The following is a 24,024-nucleotide window of genomic DNA, read 5'->3' as shown; positions in this document are numbered from 1 at the left end:
ATATACATAGAGCAGCACATTTGAACAAGCACATGGCTCAGAAAAGTGAGAGTCATGATCAGGAAACCTGCACTGTAAACTGCAGGAACGGGGAGGTGGAGATAAATATATGATGAGTATGCAGGAGTGATAAGAGAACCTCAGTCAGGAGCAGAGAGGGAGGGGGACAGAGGTGAGCAGCTAACAGCTGTATATAAATGACTGGACTGGAGAGAGCTGACTATCCTGGAATGTAACTACTGCGCACGCTCAGCCAGGTTCTGGTGGCAACAAGCCGTTCTACCATGAGAATATCACACACAAAAAAAAATCAAAAACACCCCCCCTCTATCTAGAAATAGATTTAGTTTTAAATAAATAACTTTAAAGAGAAACTAAGAATATTAACAGGTCACCTCTGTTGTGGTTTTTAGGAAATTCCTCTTCCCGATACAGCTCATCCCAATTTCTCATTTGTTCTCCATCTTCAAGAGATTTCATATCAATCTTAAAATCATCACACTAAATAATAAAAGATGGAAAATACATAACAGGTTAGAAATTACATTGTGATTGCTAGTATTGTTATTTTACTATGAAAGGGATGAGCAGATTAAAAGAATTACCGTACTTGGCTTGCCAACCCCTTTACTATGCTTTTAGATTCATACATTTGTAATTATATGAGAATGCTAATAATAAGAATGACGTATTAATGATGAGGTCTAATCTGTTCCCACTTGAACGTTATTCAAATCATCCATTCACTTGCCGTTACCAAGAGAACCTCTGTTCTGCATTACCCAAACATTACATTGATTTCCCCACTGATCACTGGGGGCCTGGCAGGAATATACTTTGTGATTAGTTTATTCTCATAAGTTCCTTTTAATGGCAGTATGCCAGCTCAGTCCTAATACCTAGACTGCAGTATCCCAAGCTCAATACCACTGTCATGTAACAGTCTTATGAATAAGAAGAATGTCCCAAAAACTATCATGTAATGTAAGACCCCTCAGCAAACACTATAGAATGTGTTATATATACCTGGGACAAATATAGCAATATCCCAGGATAAGAAACCATTCACGCAACAATTAACCCCTTAATGGCCAGAGGTATTTTTGTTTTTTGCGTTTTCGTTTTTTTGCTCCCCTCCTTCCCAGAACCCTAACTTTTTTTTTTTCGGCTTGTTTTTTTGGAGGAGGAGTTGTACTTTTGAACTACACCTTTGATTTTAACATATTGCATACTGGAAAACGGGAAAAAAGTGCGGTGAAATTGCAAAAAAAAGTGCAACTCCACAGTTTGTTTGTTTTTTTACCATGTTTACTAAATGCTAAAACTGACCTGACATTGTGATTCTCCAGGTCATTAGGAGTTCATACACACCAAACATGTCTAGGGTCTTTTTATTTAAGTGGTGAAAAAAAAATCCAAACTTTGTTTAAAAAAAAAAAAAAAAAAAAAAAAGGTGCCATTTTCTGAGACCTGTAGCGTCTCCATTTTTTGTGATCTGGGGTTGGGTGAAGGCTTATTTTTTGCGTGCCGAGCTGGCGTTTTCATTGCTACCACAATGGTGCAGATATGTTCTTTTCATCGCCCATTTTTTTTTATATTGATTGGGCGATTCTGAACGCGGCGATACCAAATATGCGTATGTTTGATTTTTCTTTTTTTATTGTTTTATTTTGAATGGGTGAAAGGGGGGTGATTTGAACTTTTACATTTTTTAAATCATTTTTTTTTTCATTTTGAATGCTTGAACAGTCTCCAAGCTACACTACTATGATTGGCTCTGCTGCATACAGGTGATGATCAGATTGCCTATGTGTAGCAGAAATGCTCACTTGCTATAAGCCCCGACTACCTGGCGGCGGCGCTCATAGCAACCCGACAGTGTCAACCATAGAGGTCTGCTGGAGATCTCTGGTTGTCATGCCAACCCATCGGTGACCCACAATCACATGACGGAGTTCACCGATGAGTGGGATTTCCGTGGCGCTTCCGGAAAGCGAGAGATAAATGCCGCAGGTGGATCGTGATTCCACCCGCGGCTGTTAGAGGTACATGTCAGCTGTTCAAAACAGCTGACATGTGCCGGGAAAGATGTGGGCTCAGCGCCGGAGCCCACATATCAAAGGGAGGGATTCCGACATGGGCGTACTATTACGCCCAACGTCATAAAGGGGTTAATTAAAAAATTTGTTTTTATTGAAGTAAATACTAAAACCAAATATAAAACGACAGGGAAAGCCTCCAAACGGACATCAGAAATGCCTGAAGAACCAATAATATTATGAAAGGGTCCACAAGGAAATATATAGCCAAGAGTAGCTATAAAGTGCAAGTGCTTAGCTGTAGTACAGGGTAGAATTATCCCGATCCATTGAGCTGAACCAAGTGCGGTCCCCGGGTTCTACAGAACCTCATAGTAGTGTCCTTCTAGATAAATGTAAGAAGGTCAGTTACCTGTTGTAAATGGGCTACCTAAGAGATCCCAGGCACTGTGTTCCACTACTCCGATGCTGTTTCGCCTTGCTTCTTCCGGGGGTGTTAACACTACTACTTCTTCTTCAGGCACTTTTTGTGTCATTTTTGGAGGGTTTCCCTGTCAGTTTAGATTTGGTTTTAGTATTTTTTTTTTCAATAAAAACTCATTTTAATTTATATATATGAATAAAATGGCACAAAGTAAAAAATGACTTGGAAATTACTGAAGAGTTATTATTTGGGTGACTTTCTTTGTAACCACTTTGCATGTGTGGCAGAGACTTGTTGGTCACTGTAACCCAGCGATGGAAGAGCGCCGTCAGTAATTCTGCACTTTACCTGCTTATCCTGTAGGATTTTGACATCATCCTCGGAGGAGTTTTCAAGTGAAGAAGGACGGTGAGGTTTCTCAGGAAAACTGCTGCTACTGGGAGTTCCTGTAGGAAAAACCACAAAATAAAAAAAATACGGTTGAAGAAAAAGCCTCTGGCTTATATGTAAAGACATTCCTTTAACCCCTTACTGACCAGCCATTTTTTACCTCTCCACATTCTAGAAACCATCATTTTTTTATTTTCTTGCTGACGTAGCTGTATGAAGGTCTTGTTTTATGATGAAGAAATTGTATTATTTTGGGGAATATATAAATTACCATGTCATTTATCTACTTTTTTTTGCAATAAAATATATAAAAAAAAAAAAAGCACAGTAATTTTTTTGTTTTGCAGTTCATGCTTCACACCACACAACCTACTGAATGAATGGATTATTCGAGTTATTATGGTCACGTGGATAGCTAATATTTGAATTTCGTCATTTTAATTTTTTATTGTGGGGAACATTTTTTTTTTTCACATTTAATTTTTCCCTTATGTTTTGATTTGATTTTTTTAACATAATTGGTCAACCAAAAGATCATAAAAGTTCTCAGGGGAACACACACAGGAGCCCCAGTTACAGGGAAAAACAGCAAAGTATGGTGGCAAGTCATGGTCTCCTAGGGTGGTACCGCATTTCTGCAGTTTTGCACTTCTCTAGCACACACCACCTGTGAACGTAGACATGGGGTATCTAGAAGATCCTCACATCCAGGGCTGTGGAGTCGGAGCCCATTTTGGTGGAGTCAGAATCATGGAAATTGAGGAGTTGGAGGTTTCGCTTACCGACTCCACAGCGCTGTGGAGTCGGAGTCATGGAGTCGGAGACCATTTTAGTGGAGTCAGCGTCATGGAAATTGAGGAGTCAGAGGTCTGGCTTACCGACTCTACAGCCCTGCTCACATCGCAGCGTTTTCTGCATAGTACATTTTGCTGGCATAAGGATTACTAGTGCATACTTGAATGGGAAATTAGAAATTATTATTTTTGCACACTTTGCTTATAATTACTGTTTGATAAAAAGCTGAGTGAAGGGTCTTAGGTATTATTCGTAGGAAGTGTGGAGCATCTAGCTTTAAGCTTGGGTCACACTTCTAGACACCAATATCAAAGTTTTATTAGATGTATTTTAGGCAAAAGTGTCTGGTCGGATGAGTATTTTGACAAGATCACCATTTTTCTGCAGATTTTCCAACTCCAAGCTGAATAAACGTGAATGCTTATTGGCGAAGCAGACCAGGGTGATGTGTATTTGTGTAATGATGGAGGGGCGACCTAAGGATACAGCATCCTTTATCAAGGTGTGCAGAATTTTTAGGCAGCTTGTTTCCCCAGAGATTTTACTTTCTTGAATATTCAGGTTTATTAACCTTTTGAACGGACCAACAGCAATAGTAGTTCAATAACAAAATTATTCATCAAAAAAACAAATTGCCTAATAATTGTGCGCAGAGTGTAGGTATGGTGGCTTAGTATGAATTTTCTTATTTGTTCTCATTTGGTTCAGTTGCCTACCTGTATGATCTGATGTATCTTCAGGAACGGCCTCTTCAGTCTTTTGATCAATCATCTCGTAAGTCTCTTCTTGTTTGATAACTAAAGTTTGGCTTCCTTGGCTCTCGCTCTAGGTAAAACATACAATAAGTAAAGCTCGGTACCTCAATATAGCATGCTGCTTAACCCCTTCACAGCAGAGCCAATTTCCATTTTTGTGTTTTAATTTTTTCCTCCCCCTTCTTCCCAGAGCCATAAAGGTTTTATTTTTCTGTGCACATAGACATATGAGGGCTTGTTTTTTGCAGGTTGTACTTTGAATGACACCACTTATTTTACCACATAGTGTACGGAAAAACTATTCCAAGTGGGGATAAATTGTGAAAAAAAAACGCATTTCCGACATTGTTTTTTGGGAATGGTTTTTACAGTCTATATTTTGTAGTAAAAATGACCTCGCAGTAGGATTCTCCTCATCAATACGATTACGGTGATACCAAATGTCCAGGATTGTAAAATTATTTTAGTGGTGAAAAAAAAAAATCAGAAGTTTGCAAAAAAATCTTTTTGGGTTGTAGACCTGTAACGTTTTTATTTTTAGGTTGATGGAGTTGTGTGATGGCTTATTTTTTGCGGGGCGAGAAAGTTTTTATTAATACCATTTTAGGATGGATGTGATGCTTTAATCGCTTGTTACAGCATTTTCTGTGGAATTGTAGTGACCAAAAAAAACCGTGATTTTGGCATTCTTGATTTTTTTTTGGTTTACGGTGTTTACCAATTGTGTTAATAGATCAGTAATAGATTGATCAGTGCACATAGACTCAGGGGCGGATATATCATCGGAGCGGATACATCATCAGGGTAACCTGTGCAAAGCACAGGGGCCTCAGAAGTAAGGGGAAGTAGGTGGAACTGTGCATTTGGGGGAGTTATTAGACTGCAAAGGGCTCATATACTGTTCATGTACTTGCACAGGGGTCCTATTCCGTCAGTGTCCACCACTGCATAGGCTGCCATTATACTCGGCAGCGCGAATCCTATTAATCAGGCAGTGTAAAAAGTCAGCCGATCATCCGGTGTATGAGCAAAACGCTTGATGGGTGAAATGATGTTTAATCTTGCCGAGAAGTCATTGTTCTTGGCAGTACATTGCCCTGTGCTGCTTACAACACTGTGCAATCTATATGATCGTTCCATGCTCATGGGAAGTGTAGACAGACTATAAAACGTCTGCTCATCAGCTTATATACTATCAATCGTTTAATGTTTAACAGCTGTCACTTGCTAGTGTTAACCCGACTGTACAGTCATGAAAAAAATAGAGCACCCGGAAGTGTTTATATATACAGTACAATATACATGCTCATTGACCAGCTGACCAAAGATGAAGGACCATAAGCCCACTAAATTTTGACAGTGGGTTCCACATCCTTTTCTGGGAAGCTGTCAGTAAAATAAACCTCACCAAACTGCATATGTGGGCAAGCAGGTATTTGTAATGTATAAGCATTGATGCCTTTATATCTTCTATCTGTTGCTGCATTCCCAAGAAATCAGCATTTTAATCCTAATGCAAATACGATGTTAAGTACCCGAGGTATGACACAGCACCTAACAAGCCTTTGGCCACCAAGTATGCTTCCCCGCCCTGCAACATCTTCTTTAGCTTGACTGATAGCTTACTTAGTAAATGCAGTTACCACGCAGAAAATCAGACAGTGATGCTGGTGTTGGGTGGGCTAACATCCTTGGGAGGATGAGGCTAGTTAGGTGCTCTAACATTTCCATAGCTCTTAACATCTCATTTGAATATGAATGAAAATTTCTCGAGAATGCATCAACAGATAGAAGATATAAAAGGTATATATGGATTTCAAATAGCTGTATGCATATATATGTAGTTAGGGAGGGTTCATCTTACTTCAGATTTGCTTGACCTACATAATCTAAGATACCTTTATGATTAACAGCCTCAGAAATACATTTCTAAGTGAGAAATCACAAACATTTTAAATTTTAGTGAAACTTATATAGAGAAAAAGAAAAATGTTAGAACATAGTATGTCTCATCTACCAATCACAACTTACCATGAACTCACACTGCGGTGCACTATACTCCTCGGAAGGAGACTCTCTGCAGGTTTCTGTGTTCTGGGATCCATCTGCAATAATGTGATTAAAATCTGCACCATAATCCTTTTCTATGAAGTCCCATTTAAACTGCGCTTTACAAATTGTTAAACTACCACAGCCTCATGACACGTTTGCGTTCTCTATATTGTTCTCTATAGCTCATCGTCCTGTGTAAACCAAAACATAATTTCACCCGACAAGTGAGCTTTTTGCCCATTAGTCAGGTGATCGGCAGCTTTAGACCAGCACGATTCAATATAAAGATATAGTGTAAATGTTCTTTTTTGATGCAGATTATATGTTTCCTTCTTAAAGAAGCACTCCCATTATTTTTTATTCCCTAAACCTAGGTGCAATGCTGGTGGGTGTGGACCCTTTGCGCCATGGGCTGGGCTAACACTGGTGGGGCATAACTAAGTGACCCCCGGGTATTCGCTAGAGCCTCTGGTGGTGAGTGAGTATAGGCTAGGCCACCAGAAGTCACCAGGTACCACTCCAGGGTAGTACCAGGGCCTGCAGCAGCTGACTGTACGGTCACAGGCGCGGGTATGTGGTACAGAGGTACAAGCGGACAGAGGCAAAAATGTGGTCAGACAATCCGAGGTCAGGGAAGGCAGGACAAGTTCAATATATGTAGCCGAGGTCAGCAGCAGAGAGGACAGGATAAATGGGTAGGCAAGGCGGGTCAGAAAACAAGGGAGACAATACAAGAAAGCACGTTACAGCAATCTAGACAGAAAATTAACTAGAACCTTAGAAGATCAAGTGAGGAGCGGTGGGAGGAGCGGCATTATAAACCTCATGCTGCTTGGGGACAGGATCTCACCTCTGCAGGACACCATGGGGTTAAATACCAGCAGAAAGCGTCTGCGCCTCCCTATAGTCAGGTGGAGACTTACCAGCAGGAGCATGCTACAGTGTTGGAAATGCTAGAAGAGGCAGCTCAGCGAGACAGCCTGCGACTGGGGAGAGCACTATGTTCTGCAGTGTAAGGGTGCAGTCAGACGGCCGTATCAGACCGAGGTCGGAATGAGGTGCACGGACTGGCCAAGGCTCTCCTGACGGCTTCATGGATTTCCATGCAGCCCTTACGCTTCGGTCAGGACAGCTACTGGCCAGTCCGTGCACTGTCTTCCGATCTCAGTCCTATATACAAGGCTGTCTAACTGCACCCTAAGGGTATGTGTCCACGTTCAGGATTGCATCAGGATTTGGTCAGGATTTTTCATCAGTATTTGTAAGCCAAAACCAGGAGTGGGTGATAAATACAGAAGTGGTGCATATGTTTCTGTTATACTTTTCCTCTAATTGTTCCACTCCTGGTTTTGGCTTACAAATACTGATGAAAAATCCTGACCAAATCCTGATGCAATCCTGAACGTGGACACATACCCTAAGGGCTCTTTTCCATTTGCGAGAAACACGTCCGTGTCTCGCATGTGAAAACCAAGCTCTGGCGCCAGCACTCCAGAGCGGAGCGTGCGGCGGCATAGCAACACATGGAGCTGCACGCTCCGCTCCAAAGTGCCGGCGCCAGATCTTGGTTTTCACATGCGAGACACGGACGTGTTTCTCGCAAATGGAAAAGAGCCCTAAGTGCGATAATATACTCACCGATGGCCATCTTCCCTGGCTTCCAGTCCTCTTCTAAGTCAAGTGATGGCTCTTCTGACCAGCTGGCTCATACAGAGTTCTGTGTATAAGCCAGAAGTCTTGTTTACCATGCAAGTCTATGGAGCCTTGGCTTTTACAATGTAAACCTATGGAGGTTCAGAACGAGGCTCCATAGACTTCCATTATAAACGAGACTTCCGGATCACTCGTAGAACTCTGGGTGAGCCAGCTGGTCAGAAGAGCCATCACAGGACTCAGAAGAAGACCGTAGAAGTGCTGGAAAAGATGACAATCACTCAGTATATCAAAACACACTTACACAACCATTTACAGATTCATACCATAAAAAAGGAGTGCTTGTTTAACCCCTTCACAACATAGGGTGTACAGTTGCGTCATATGTCGGGTCTCTGACTTTCATGCGGACTCACACACCAAGACCGCATCTTTCCAGGCAGATGATAGCTGATTTAATCAGCCATCATGTACCTCTAACAGTCGTGGGTAGAGTGGAGCTCCACCCATGGCTATTAACCTGTTAAAATGCTGCTGTCAATCTCTGACAGCGCAATTAACACTCGCCAGCATAGGGGCGTGTCATCCCATGCACCTATCGGCAAGCTTTTGATGTGATCATGGGGAGCCAAAAGATTGCCGTGACACTTGAGGATCTCCCGGAGACCTCCAAGCTTGTCATGACGATCATCCTGTGAAAGCCAGCGTTTAGCTGATGTTCATAGGTGATCTTGATTTTCTCTATAATTGCTATGTATACTACAAGCGTTCAGACTATTAAGGGACTATTAAATACAAGGTATTTTTTTTTAACAAATTTAAAATATGAAAAAAAAAAAAACACAAAAGTTCAAATCACCCCCTTTTGCCCCATTAAAAATAAAACAAAATGTTTAAAAGATGCAACATACACATATTAGGTATCGCTGCATTTGCAAAAATTCCGATTAAAATATAAAATAAAATTAATCCGTTTAGTAAATGGAGTAACAAGAAAAAACAATCGAAAAGCCAAAATTACATTGTTCTGGTCACTGCTACAATGCAATAAGGCGATCAAACAAAGTATCAGTAAAAACGTCTGCTCAGGGCGCAAAAAATAAGCCATCACATAGCCCCAGATCGCAAAAATGTTACGGGTTTCAGAAAATGACAACAAATGCAAAAATAAAAAACTCAAAAAACTGTGGAATTGCCTTTTTTTTGCAATTTCAACGCACTTAGAATTTTTTCCTGCTTTCCAGTGCATTACATGATAAAAATGGATGCTGTCAATCAAAAGTAGAATTTGTCCCACAAAAAACAAGTGGAAGGAAAAGAAAAAAGTTATGGCTCCTGGAAGAAGGGAAGGAAAAAAAATGAAAATTAAAAATCGCCTGGTCATGAAGGGGTTAAACTGGTCATATCCTGAGATTGAAGTCGTAAGATGTTAAACTTGTCACATATAAGATTTGTATACGTGTGGTCATGTGCAGACTGGTCTCATCCTACTTCTCTCAAAAGTAGTGAATCGAAAACCGCCTAGTCGGCAAGTGGCTGATCGTTTGGCTCGCTCATGTCACCGCTGGCTCACTGCAGCAATGCCAGGTATTCAAGACAGCGGACGCACCAGGTCAGCATTCACATAGCGTGATGGAAGACTTTGCCGTCAAACCTGGACAACCCCTTTTTATACAATTGATGAATGAAAAAAAATGACAGTGATTAGCTGCAGCGGTCAGGTGACTGGCACAGTGCATCACTGGATGTTTCTGTGATGGCAAACTCTGGAGTGATGTGGTCAAAATGCCAGATTTCTTGTTTTACACCAGAATCTGCCTTCAATGTGATCGTTATAAGGTTCAGACAATCCCTTTGTGGGTGAACACATCTGTAAGAGGAAAGCCTAGGAATGTCCCACATATCTGTAGTGCGCCAACCTACAGCAGTCAACTAGAAGGATTAAAGGGGTGTTCCCATCTCCAAAATCCCATCCCAATATGTAGCAGGTGTAATAAAAGTAATATTAGCAAATACCTACAAATAGAAATGTATAGTTCTTCTGATTCGCTATGTCTTTCCTCATGTGCAGGTATTGCAGGATCTGCGGTATCCATGGTTACGACGACAACTGATATAGTGACAGTTAGTTGCTAGTGGTTGTAACTAGTGATAAGCGAATATACTCGTTACTCGAGATTTCTCGAGCATGCTCGGGTGTCCTCCGAGTATTTTTTAGTTCTCGGAGATTTAGTTTTCTTCGCCGCAGCTGAATGATTTACATCTGTTAGCCAGCATAAGTACATGTGGGGGTTGCCTGGTTGCTAGGGAATCCCCACATGTAATCAAGCTGGCTAACAGATGTAAATCATTCAGGTGCGGCGATGAAAACTAAAACTCTGAGCACTAAAAAATACTCGGAGGACACCCGAGCGTGCTCAGGAAATCTCGAGTAACTTGTATATTCGCTCATTACTAGTTGTAATCATGGATACCTAAGGTCCTGCAATGCCAGGACATAGCAAATCAGAAGAACTATACTATATTTGTAATTGGAGGTATTTGCTAATATTATTATTACTACACCTACTAAATATTGGAATAGGACCTTGGAGATGGGCATATCCCTTTAAGCATGGGCAGGCCTGGCGGGTTGTAGAAGTGGCTGACAGCTCTTCAGTTTAGGATTATTAAGTGGGTGCTGAAGGGGAGGGAGATCTGGGCCGATCATCTAATAACCATCTAAGTCAGAAGTGCACTTACCAGGAGATGGGTTTTGCAGCTGGTCTCCAGAACGGACGTCCATTACTGGAGCATTGGATTTTTCTAAATCATCACACTCCTCCATGGAGAAATAGACGGTGACATCCTGACACCCTATAGGAAGCTGTCACGCGGATAAATGACAATTACATGGGATGCCGAGCACATTCAGAATTTTATTAGACCCCATAGAAATTACAGAGCTGCACCCCATTCATCAGACAGATGTGGGGTCACATCCATGGCATAACTGCCCCACTCACATTCCCGGCAGCGCTCACCTCTCCCGTCAGCAGCTGGGTGATCGTATTGGTGAGTTCTAGAATCTTCTGGTTATTCGTTCCCTCTTCTCTCCTTCCGGCAGGTTGCGGATCTTGGTTGGGGCTCAGATTCCTACAGAATCCCCCCGATACAATGGGGCTGCTGCTGTGCGTGACCCGGCCACCAGACATCTTTAATACAACGTAATCCTGTGGATTGCAATAGTGACCTTAGTGGACATAGCGGACGCTCTGTGGACTATGTCGTGACAACAATCACCCGGAATCGCTTCATAGTCTAGTGGTATGCCTGAGACACATTACAGTTAGGTCCGTATATATTTGGACAGAGACAACATTTTCTAATTTTGGTTATAGACATTTCCACAATAAATTTTAAACAAAACAATTCAGATGCAGTTGAAGTTCAGACTTTCAGCTTTCATTTGAGGGTATCCACATTAAAATTGGATGAAGGGTTTAGGAGTTTCAGCTCCTTAACATGTGCCGCCCTGTTTTTAAAGGGACCACAAGTAATTGGACAATTGACTCCAAGGCTATTTCATGGACCGGTGTGGGCAATCCCTTCGTTATGTCATTCTCAATTAAGCAGATAAAAGGCCTGGAGTTGATTTGAGGTGTGGTGCTTGCATTTGGAAGGTTGTGCTGTGAAGTAAACATGCGGTCAAAGGAGCTCTCCATGCAGGTGAAACAAGCCATCCTTAAGCTGCGAAAACATGAAAAAACCCATCCGAGAAATTGCTACAATATTAGGAGTGGCAAAATCTACAGTTTGGTACATCCTGAGAAAGAAAGAAAGCACTGGTGATCTCATCAATGCAAAAAGACCTGGGCGCCCACGGAAGACAACAGTGGTGGATGATCGCAGAATAATCTCCATGGTGAAGAGAAACCCCTTCACAACAGCCAACCAAGTGAACAACACTCTCCAGGAGGTAGGCGTATCAATATCCAAATCTACTATAAAGAGAAGACTGCATGAAAGTAAATACAGAGGGTTCACTGCACGGTGCAAGCCACTCATAAGCATCAAGAATAAAAAGGCAAGACTGGACTTTGCTAAAAAAAAACAACTAAAAAAGCCAGCACAGTTCTGGAAGAACATTCTTTGGACAGATGAAACCAAGATCAACCTCTACCAGAATGATGGAAAGAGAAAAGTATGGCGAAGGCGTGGTACAGCTCATGATCCAAAGCATACCACATCATCTGTAAAACACGGCGGAGGCAGTGTGATGGCTTGGGCATGCATGGCTGCCAGTGGCACTGGGTCACTAGTGTTTATTGATGATGTGACACAGGACAGAAGCAGCCGAATGAATTCTGAGGTATTCAGAGCCATACTGTGTGCTCAGATCCAGCCAAATGCAGCCAAACTGATTGGTCGTCGTTTCATCCTACAGATAGACAATGACCCAAAACATGAAGCCAAAGAAACCCAGGAGTTTATTAAAGCAAAGAAGTGGAATATTCTTGAATGGCCAAGTCAGTCACCTGATCTCAACCCAATTGAGCATGCATTTCACTTGTTAAAGACTAAACTTCAGACAGTAAGGCCCACAAACAAACAGCAACTGAAAACCACCGCAGTGAAGGCCTGGCAGAGCATCAAAAAGGAGGAAACACAGCGTCTGGTGATGTCCATGAGTTCAAGACTTCAGGCAGTCATTGCCAACAAAGGGTTTTCAGCCAAGTACTAGAAATGAACATTTTATTTAAAATTATTGAATCTGTCCAATTACTTGTGGTCCCTTTAAAAACAGGGTGGCACATGTTAAGGAGCTGAAACTCCTAAACCCTTCATCCAATTTTAATGTGGATACCCTCAAATGAAAGCTGAAAGTCTGAACTTCAACTGCATCTGAATTGTTTTGTTTAAAATTCATTGCGGTAATGTCTATAAGCAAAATTAGAAAAAGGTTGTCTCTGTCCAAATATATACGGACGTAACTGTATGTGACAATCACTCCCAGGATCCTTAAATTCCCCTGCTTTATTAAGGGGGTTGTCCAGTTTTATAGCAATAATTGGGCCAAGGCTGCATAAGCTTTAAATTGCCAAAAGCAGCAGTACTTGCCTTCTGAAGCCCCCGACACCTCGGCAAAATGGTTTACAGGGATGCAGTGGACACATCACTATACAATACATGACCGCTGCAGCCAGTTACTGGACTAAGCAGTGTTGCACCATCACTCAGAATCCCGGTGATCGCCTGCAGCGCTGTCAAAGTCTAGTGAGACAGAGAGGAAGAGGCAGGGGATTTACGAGGCATGTCCAGCTCTCATGGCTGACACTGGAATAGCCCCCTCAGGTCCAACTAAGGAATCAGCTGCAGCTTCTCTAATATCCCTTCACGGCTCAGACAGGATTAACCCTATAAAGGATAGACAAACTTTTTTTTTTTAATGAAACCAGACACTCCCTTTAATGGAGATATAAAGGGGTGCCCGAGACATTTCCAGAATCCTTTCCGTCTCCCACCATGTCCCAACAGAAGCCCTCACCTCTCCAGTCAGCAGGTAGAGGATGTCTAAGGTAATGTGCATTATCTGGTCAATCAAGTGCTTCCTGGCCTCGTCCATGGCGAGCGGCTCAGTCCGGTCATCCAGCCGCGACAGCTTCATCCTACAGGTCAATGGCCACTGTATCCTGGTGCCGTGTGGATTTCACCTGGGAAACAAATCTGCAAAGCAACAAGTGATTATCTGCATACGGAAGAAAATGCCCCCCGCCCAAAGCTAGTTATCACAGGAAATCCACAGGCGCAGTGTCGGAGAGCGGGCGCACCGTCTGGCGCTGTTATCTTGCATGGCTGCATGCGGTTTGCCCACTCTGCGGACAGTGAAAGCCCCTCTAAGCCTTTCCCACAAATGGACCTGACTGTATGTGGATTGTGAGTGTGTTCCTGGAATAACGCGGACCCCACTGGCACAAGAAGCCGCCGGCTAGTCACAGACCCCTCCTGGAGGGCACGGCAGCCCACAGTGGGGTACGGGCAGATCATGACCGTCTGGGGTCTGTCCGTATCTATAACTGGATGGTAGAAACAGACCCTAAGCTCCTGTGAGCCCACCCACAGCGCACAATAGCACCAATATGGTTGCTAGGAGTAACAACATTTAATGCTCCCTAATCATTACAACCCCCAATTGTCTCATCCTGGCATAGGAACCCCCGGGTGTCGGTCACCTGTGAAAGCCGCTTCTTCTGGGTCCTCCTGGGCGCTGGTACTACAGAACCGTGCTTTCTTCCAGAAGCTCGTCTCATCTTGGAGGGAAAGCACGTGATCCGGCCATGTCTGCAATCGCAGGAGACATCTTGTTGGAGTCCGCTCCACCCTTAGGGCCTATAGAGAGGGCGCGGACTTCTGCACACAAGCGGCCTGCTGCTAGAGTACGCCTGTGAGCCCTGCCATCTAGTGGTGACGTTAGGTATAACACCAGTCAGTCTACAACCAGGATGGTATAATCTGTCCTGGTGACAGGGGCCACTATCATCACTGCACCCATGCCCGACAGGGGCCACTATCATCACTGCACTCCTGCCCGACAGGGGCCACTATCATCACTGCACTCCTGCCCGACAGGGGCCACTATCATCACTGCACTCCTTCCCGACAGGGGCCACTATCATCACTGCACTCCTCCCTGACAGGGGCCACTATCATCACTGCACTCCTTCCCGACAGGGGCCACTATCATCACTGCACTCCTGCCCGACAGGGTCCACTATCATCACTGCACTCCTTCCTGACAGGGTCCACTATCATCACTGCACTCCTGCCCGACAGGGTCCACTATCATCACTGCACTCCTGCCCGACAGGGTCCACTATCATCACTGCACTCCTTCCCGACAGGGGCCACTATCATCACTGCACTCTTGCCCGACAGGGTCCACTATCATCACTGCACTCCTGCCCGACAGGGTCCACTATCATCACTGCACTCCTGCCCGACAGGGGCCACTATCATCACTGCACTCCTGGCCGACAGGGGCCACTATCATCACTGCACTCCTTCCCGACAGGGGCCACTATCATCACTGCACTCCTGCCCGACAGGGGCCACTATCATCACTGCACTCCTTCCCGACAGAGGCCACTATCATCACTGCACTCCTTCCCGACAGGGGCCACTATCATCACTGCACTCCTGCCCGACAGGGGCCACTATCATCACTGCACTCCTTCCCGACAGAGGCCACTATCATCACTGCACTCCTTCCCGACAGGGGCCACTATCATCACTGCACTCCTGCCCGACGGGCCACCATCATCACTGCACTCCTGAACGACAGGGGCCACTATCATCACTGCACTCCTTCCCGACAGGGGCCACTATCATCACTGCACTCCTGGCCGACAGGGGCCACTATCATCACTGCACTCCTTCCCGACAGGGGCCACTATAATCACTGCACTCCTTCCGGACAGGGGCCACTATCATCACTGCACTCCTGGCCGACAGGGGCCAATATCATCACTGCACTCCTTCCCGACAGGGGCCACTATAATCACTGCACTCCTTCCGGACAGGGGCCACTATCATCACTGCACTCCTGGCCGACAGGGGCCACTATCATCACTGCACTCCTGCCCGACAGGGGCCACCATCATCACTGCACTCCTGCCCTACAGGGGCCACTATCATCACTGCACTCCTGCCCTACAGGGGCCACTATCATCACTGCACTCCTCCCTGACAGGGGCCACTATCATCACTGCACCCATGCCCGACAGGGGCCACTATCATCACTGCACTTCTGCCCGACAGGGCCACTATCATCACTGCACTCCTCCCTGACAGGGGCCACTATCATCACTGCACTCCTTCCCGACAGGGGCCACTATCATCACTGCACTCCTGCCCGACAGGGTCCACTATCATCACTGCACTCCTTCCTGACAGGGTCCACTATCATCACTGCACTCCTGCCCGACAGGGTCCACTATCATCACTGCACTCCTGCCCGACAGGGTCCACTATCATCACTGCACTCCTTCCCGACAGGGGCCACTATCATCACTGCACTCTTGCCCGACAGGGTCCACTATCATCACTGCACTCCTGCCCGACAGGGTCCACTATCATCACTGCACTCCTGCCCGACAGGGGCCACTATCATCACTGCACTCCTGGCCGACAGGGGCCACTATCATCACTGCACTCCTTCCCGACAGGGGCCACTATCATCACTGCACTCCTGCCCGACAGGGGCCACTATCATCACTGCACTCCTGCCCGACAGGGGCCACTATCATCACTGCACTCCTGCCCGACAGGGGCCACTATCATCACTGCACTCCTGCCCGACAGGGGCCACTATCATCACTGCACTCCTGGCCGACAGGGGCCACTATCATCACTGTACTCCTGGCCGACAGGGGCCACTATCATCACTGCACTCCTTCCCGACAGGGGCCACTATCATCACTGCACTCCTGGCCGACAGGGCCACTATCATCACTGCACTCCTGGCCGACAGGGGCCACTATCATCACTGCACTCATGGCCGACAGGGGCCACTATCATCACTGCACTTCTGCCCGACAGGGGCCACCATCATCACTGCATCCATGCCCGACGTGGGCCACCATCATCACTGCACTCCCTCCCGACAGGGGCCACTATCATCACTGCACTCTTGCCCGACAGGGTCCACTATCATCACTGCACTCCTGCCCGACAGGGTCCACTATCATCACTGCACTCCTGCCCGACAGGGGCCACTATCATCACTGCACTCCTGGCCGACAGGGGCCACTATCATCACTGCACTCCTTCCCGACAGGGGCCACTATCATCACTGCACTCCTGCCCGACAGGGGCCACTATCATCACTGCACTCCTGCCCGACAGGGGCCACTATCATCACTGCACTCCTGCCCGACAGGGGCCACTATCATCACTGCACTCCTGCCCGACAGGGGCCACTATCATCACTGCACTCCTGGCCGACAGGGGCCACTATCATCACTGTACTCCTGGCCGACAGGGGCCACTATCATCACTGCACTCCTTCCCGACAGGGGCCACTATCATCACTGCACTCCTGGCCGACAGGGCCACTATCATCACTGCACTCCTGGCCGACAGGGGCCACTATCATCACTGCACTCATGGCCGACAGGGGCCACTATCATCACTGCACTTCTGCCCGACAGGGGCCACCATCATCACTGCATCCATGCCCGACGTGGGCCACCATCATCACTGCACTCCCTCCCGACAGGGGCCACCATCATCACTGCACTCCTTCCCGACAGAGGCCACTATCATCACTGCACTCCTTCCCGACAGGGGCCACTATCATCACTGCACTCCTGCCCGACGGGCCACCATCATCACTGCACTCCTGAACGACAGGGGCCACTATCATCACTGCACTCCTTCCCGACAGGGGCCACTATCATCACTGCACTCCTGGCCGACAGGGGCCACTATCATCACTGCACTCCTTCCCGACAGGGGCCACTATAATCACTGCACTCCTTCCGGACAGGGGCCACTATCATCACTGCACTCCTGGCCGACAGGGGCCAATATCATCACTGCACTCCTTCCCGACAGGGGCCACTATAATCACTGCACTCCTTCCGGACAGGGGCCACTATCATCACTGCACTCCTGGCCGACAGGGGCCACTATCATCACTGCACTCCTGCCCGACAGGGGCCACCATCATCACTGCACTCCTGCCCTACAGGGGCCACTATCATCACTGCACTCCTGCCCTACAGGGGCCACTATCATCACTGCACTCCTCCCTGACAGGGGCCACTATCATCACTGCACCCATGCCCGACAGGGGCCACTATCATCACTGCACTTCTGCCCGACAGGGCCACTATCATCACTGCACTCCTCCCTGACAGGGGCCACTATCATCACTGCACTCCTTCCCGACAGGGGCCACTATCATCACTGCACTCCTGCCCGACAGGGTCCACTATCATCACTGCACTCCTTCCTGACAGGGTCCACTATCATCACTGCACTCCTGCCCGACAGGGTCCACTATCATCACTGCACTCCTGCCCGACAGGGTCCACTATCATCACTGCACTCCTTCCCGACAGGGGCCACTATCATCACTGCACTCTTGCCCGACAGGGTCCACTATCATCACTGCACTCCTGCCCGACAGGGTCCACTATCATCACTGCACTCCTGCCCGACAGGGGCCACTATCATCACTGCACTCCTGGCCGACAGGGGCCACTATCATCACTGCACTCCTTCCCGACAGGGGCCACTATCATCACTGCACTCCTGCCCGACAGGGGCCACTATCATCACTGCACTCCTGCCCGACAGGGGCCACTATCATCACTGCACTCCTGCCCGACAGGGGCCACTATCATCACTGCACTCCTGCCCGACAGGGGCCACTATCATCACTGCACTCCTGGCCGACAGGGGCCACTATCATCACTGTACTCCTGGCCGACAGGGGCCACTATCATCACTGCACTCCTTCCCGACAGGGGCCACTATCATCACTGCACTCCTGGCCGACAGGGCCACTATCATCACTGCACTCCTGGCCGACAGGGGCCACTATCATCACTGCACTCATGGCCGACAGGGGCCACTATCATCACTGCACTTCTGCCCGACAGGGGCCACCATCATCACTGCATCCATGCCCGACGTGGGCCACCATCATCACTGCACTCCCTCCCGACAGGGGCCACTATCATCACTGCACTCTTGCCCGACAGGGTCCACTATCATCACTGCACTCCTGCCCGACAGGGTCCACTATCATCACTGCACTCCTGCCCGACAGGGGCCACTATCATCACTGCACTCCTGGCCGACAGGGGCCACTATCATCACTGCACTCCTTCCCGACAGGGGCCACTATCATCACTGCACTCCTGCCCGACAGGGGCCACTATCATCACTGCACTCCTGCCCGACAGGGGCCACTATCATCACTGCACTCCTGCCCGACAGGGGCCACTATCATCACTGCACTCCTGCCCGACAGGGGCCACTATCATCACTGCACTCCTGGCCGACAGGGGCCACTATCATCACTGTACTCCTGGCCGACAGGGGCCACTATCATCACTGCACTCCTTCCCGACAGGGGCCACTATCATCACTGCACTCCTGGCCGACAGGGCCACTATCATCACTGCACTCCTGGCCGACAGGGGCCACTATCATCACTGCACTCATGGCCGACAGGGGCCACTATCATCACTGCACTTCTGCCCGACAGGGGCCACCATCATCACTGCATCCATGCCCGACGTGGGCCACCATCATCACTGCACTCCCTCCCGACAGGGGCCACCATCATCACTGCACTCCTTCCCGACAGAGGCCACTATCATCACTGCACTCCTTCCCGACAGGGGCCACTATCATCACTGCACTCCTGCCCGACGGGCCACCATCATCACTGCACTCCTGAACGACAGGGGCCACTATCATCACTGCACTCCTTCCCGACAGGGGCCACTATCATCACTGCACTCCTGGCCGACAGGGGCCACTATCATCACTGCACTCCTTCCCGACAGGGGCCACTATAATCACTACACTCCTTCCGGACAGGGGCCACTATCATCACTGCACTCCTGGCCGACAGGGGCCACTATCATCACTGCACTCCTTCCCGACAGGGGCCACTATAATCACTGCACTCCTTCCGGACAGGGGCCACTATCATCACTGCACTCCTGGCCGACAGGGGCCACTATCATCACTGCACTCCTGCCCGACAGGGGCCACCATCATCACTGCACTCCTGCCCTACAGGGGCCACTATCATCACTGCACTCCTGCCCTACAGGGGCCACTATCATCACTGCACTCCTCCCTGACAGGGGCCACTATCATCACTGCACCCATGCCCGACAGGGGCCACTATCATCACTGCACTTCTGCCCGACAGGGCCACTATCATCACTGCACTCCTCCCTGACAGGGGCCACTATCATCACTGCACCCATGCCCGACAGGGGCCACTATCATCACTGCACTCCTGCCCGACAGGGCCACTATCATCACTGCACTCCTGCCCTACAGGGGCCACTATCATCACTGCACTCCTCCCTGACAGGGGCCAATATCATCACTGCACTCCTGTCCGACAGGGGCCACTATCATCACTGCACTCCTGCCCGACAGGGCCACTATCATCACTGCACTCCTGCCCGACAGGGGCCACTATCATCACTGCACTCCTGCCCGACAGAGGCCACTATCATCATTGCACTCCTGGCCGACAGGGGCCACTATCATCACTGCACTCCTTCCCGACAGGGGCCACTATCATCACTGCACTCCTGGCCGACAGGGGCCACTATCATCACTGCACTCCTTCCCGACAGGGGCCACTATCATCACTGCACTCCTGCCCGACAGAGGCCACTATCATCATTGCACTCCTGGCCGACAGGGGCCACTATCATCACTGCACTCCTGGCCGACAGGGGCCACTATCATCACTGCACTCCTTCCCGACAGGGGCCCCTATCATCACTGCACTCCTGGCCGACAGGGCCACTATCATCACTGCACTCCTGCCCGACAGGGGCCACTATCATCACTGCACTCCTGCCCTACAGGGGCCACTATCATCACTGCACTCCTCCCTGACAGGGGCCACTATCATCACTGCACCCATGCCCGACAGGGGCCACTATCATCACTGCACTTCTGCCCGACAGGGCCACTATCATCACTGCACTCCTCCCTGACAGGGGCCACTATCATCACTGCACCCATGCCCGACAGGGGCCACTATCATCACTGCACTCCTGCCCAACAGGGCCACTATCATCACTGCACTCCTGCCCGACAGGGGCCACTATCATCACTGCACTCCTCACTGACAGGGGCCACTATCATCACTGCACTCCTGCCCGACAGAGGCCACTATCATCCCTGCACTCCTGGCTGACAGGGGCCACTATCATCACTGCACTCCTTCCTGACAGGGGTCACTATCATCACTGCACTCCTTCCTGACAGGGGCCACTATCATCACTGCACTCCTTCCCGACAGGGGCCACTATCATCACTGCACTCCTGGCCGACAGGGCCACTATCATCACTGCACTCCTGGCCGACAGGGGCCACTATCATCACTGCACTCATGGCCGACAGGGGCCACTATCATCACTGCACTTCTGCCCGACAGGGGCCACCATCATCACTGCACTCCTGCCCGACAGGGGCCACTATCATCACTGCACTCCTCCCTGACAGGGGCCACTATCATCACTGCACCCATGCCCGACAGGGGCCACTATCATCACTGCACTCCTGCCCGACAGGGGCCACTATCATCACTGCACTCCTGCCCGACAGGGGCCACTATCATCACTGCACTCCTGGCCGACAGGGGCCACTATCATCACTGTACTCCTGGCCGACAGGGGCCACTATCATCACTGCACTCCTTCCCGACAGGGGCCACTATCATCACTGCACTCCTGGCCGACAGGGCCACTATCATCACTGCACTCCTGGCCGACAGGGGCCACTATCATCACTGCACTCATGGCCGACAGGGGCCACTATCATCACTGCACTTCTGCCCGACAGGGGCCACCATCATCACTGCATCCATGCCCGACGTGGGCCACCATCATCACTGCACTCCCTCCCGACAGGGGCCACCATCATCACTGCACTCCTTCCCGACAGAGGCCACTATCATCACTGCACTCCTTCCCGACAGGGGCCACTATCATCACTGCACTCCTGCCCGACGGGCCACCATCATCACTGCACTCCTGAACGACAGGGGCCACTATCATCACTGCACTCCTTCCCGACAGGGGCCACTATCATCACTGCACTCCTGGCCGACAGGGGCCACTATCATCACTGCACTCCTTCCCGACAGGGGCCACTATAATCACTACACTCCTTCCGGACAGGGGCCACTATCATCACTGCACTCCTGGCCGACAGGGGCCACTATCATCACTGCACTCCTTCCCGACAGGGGCCACTATAATCACTGCACTCCTTCCGGACAGGGGCCACTATCATCACTGCACTCCTGGCCGACAGGGGCCACTATCATCACTGCACTCCTGCCCGACAGGGGCCACCATCATCACTGCACTCCTGCCCTACAGGGGCCACTATCATCACTGCACTCCTGCCCTACAGGGGCCACTATCATCACTGCACTCCTCCCTGACAGGGGCCACTATCATCACTGCACCCATGCCCGACAGGGGCCACTATCATCACTGCACTTCTGCCCGACAGGGCCACTATCATCACTGCACTCCTCCCTGACAGGGGCCACTATCATCACTGCACCCATGCCCGACAGGGGCCACTATCATCACTGCACTCCTGCCCGACAGGGCCACTATCATCACTGCACTCCTGCCCTACAGGGGCCACTATCATCACTGCACTCCTCCCTGACAGGGGCCAATATCATCACTGCACTCCTGTCCGACAGGGGCCACTATCATCACTGCACTCCTGCCCGACAGGGCCACTATCATCACTGCACTCCTGCCCGACAGGGGCCACTATCATCACTGCACTCCTGCCCGACAGAGGCCACTATCATCATTGCACTCCTGGCCGACAGGGGCCACTATCATCACTGCACTCCTTCCCGACAGGGGCCACTATCATCACTGCACTCCTGGCCGACAGGGGCCACTATCATCACTGCACTCCTTCCCGACAGGGGCCACTATCATCACTGCACTCCTGCCCGACAGAGGCCACTATCATCATTGCACTCCTGGCCGACAGGGGCCACTATCATCACTGCACTCCTGGCCGACAGGGGCCACTATCATCACTGCACTCCTTCCCGACAGGGGCCCCTATCATCACTGCACTCCTGGCCGACAGGGCCACTATCATCACTGCACTCCTGCCCGACAGGGGCCACTATCATCACTGCACTCCTGCCCTACAGGGGCCACTATCATCACTGCACTCCTCCCTGACAGGGGCCACTATCATCACTGCACCCATGCCCGACAGGGGCCACTATCATCACTGCACTTCTCCCTGACAGGGGCCACTATCATCACTGCACCCATGCCCGACAGGGGCCACTATCATCACTGCACTCCTGCCCAACAGGGCCACTATCATCACTGCACTCCTGCCCGACAGGGGCCACTATCATCACTGCACTCCTCACTGACAGGGGCCACTATCATCACTGCACTCCTGCCCGACAGAGGCCACTATCATCACTGCACTCCTGGCTGACAGGGGCCACTATCATCACTGCACTCCTTCCTGACAGGGGTCACTATCATCACTGCACTCCTTCCTGACAGGGGCCACTATCATCACTGCACTCCTTCCCGACAGGGGCCACTATCATCACTGCACTCCTGGCCGACAGGGCCACTATCATCACTGCACTCCTGGCCGACAGGGGCCACTATCATCACTGCACTCATGGCCGACAGGGTCCACTATCATCACTGCACTTCTGCCCGACAGGGGCCACCATCATCACTGCACTCCTGCCCGACAGGGGCCACTATCATCACTGCACTCCTCCCTGACAGGGGCCACTATCATCACTGCACCCATGCCCGACAGGGGCCACTATCATCACTGCACTTCTGCCCGACAGGGCCACTATCATCACTGCACTCCTCCCTGACAGGGGCCACTATCATCACTGCACCCATGCCCGACAGGGGCCACTATCATCACTGCACTCCTGCCCTACAGGGGCCACTATCATCACTGCACTCCTCCCTGACAGGGGCCAATATCATCACTGCACTCCTGTCCGACAGGGGCCACTATCATCACTGCACTCCTGCCCAACAGGGGCCACTATCATCACTGCACTCCTCACTGACAGGGGCCACTATCATCACTGCACTCCTGCCCGACAGAGGCCACTATCATCACTGCA

The 24,024-nt window shown here is 49.3% G+C and overlaps 1 protein-coding gene across 2 annotated transcripts in view; it reads right to left on the bottom strand.

The window, feature by feature from the left end:
- Positions 1-14,526, bottom strand: part of LOC143764872 (uncharacterized) — a 30,046-nt gene extending 15,520 nt beyond the window's left edge. Inside the window, exons 1-8 of one of the 2 annotated variants that reach the window (XM_077250930.1) lie at positions 14,321-14,526; positions 13,636-13,814; positions 11,132-11,320; positions 10,851-10,974; positions 6,435-6,508; positions 4,365-4,473; positions 2,812-2,909; positions 396-501 (exon numbers count right to left, since the gene is read on the bottom strand). In XM_077250930.1, coding sequence (XP_077107045.1) covers positions 396-501; positions 2,812-2,909; positions 4,365-4,473; positions 6,435-6,508; positions 10,851-10,974; positions 11,132-11,320; positions 13,636-13,755 — 820 coding nt within the window. In that variant the 5' untranslated portion in view covers positions 13,756-13,814; positions 14,321-14,526. The remainder of the gene's footprint in view (positions 1-395; positions 502-2,811; positions 2,910-4,364; positions 4,474-6,434; positions 6,509-10,850; positions 10,975-11,131; positions 11,321-13,635; positions 13,815-14,320) is intronic. The other variant, XM_077250931.1, reaches the window with a different exon arrangement.
- Positions 14,527-24,024: the final 9,498 nt, after the last annotated feature.

The sequence above is a fragment of the Ranitomeya variabilis genome, chromosome 4 (genome assembly GCF_051348905.1).
Source record: "Ranitomeya variabilis isolate aRanVar5 chromosome 4, aRanVar5.hap1, whole genome shotgun sequence".
NCBI lineage: Eukaryota > Metazoa > Chordata > Amphibia > Anura > Dendrobatidae > Ranitomeya > Ranitomeya variabilis.
This window is presented reverse-complemented; position numbering and strand designations above follow the sequence as displayed.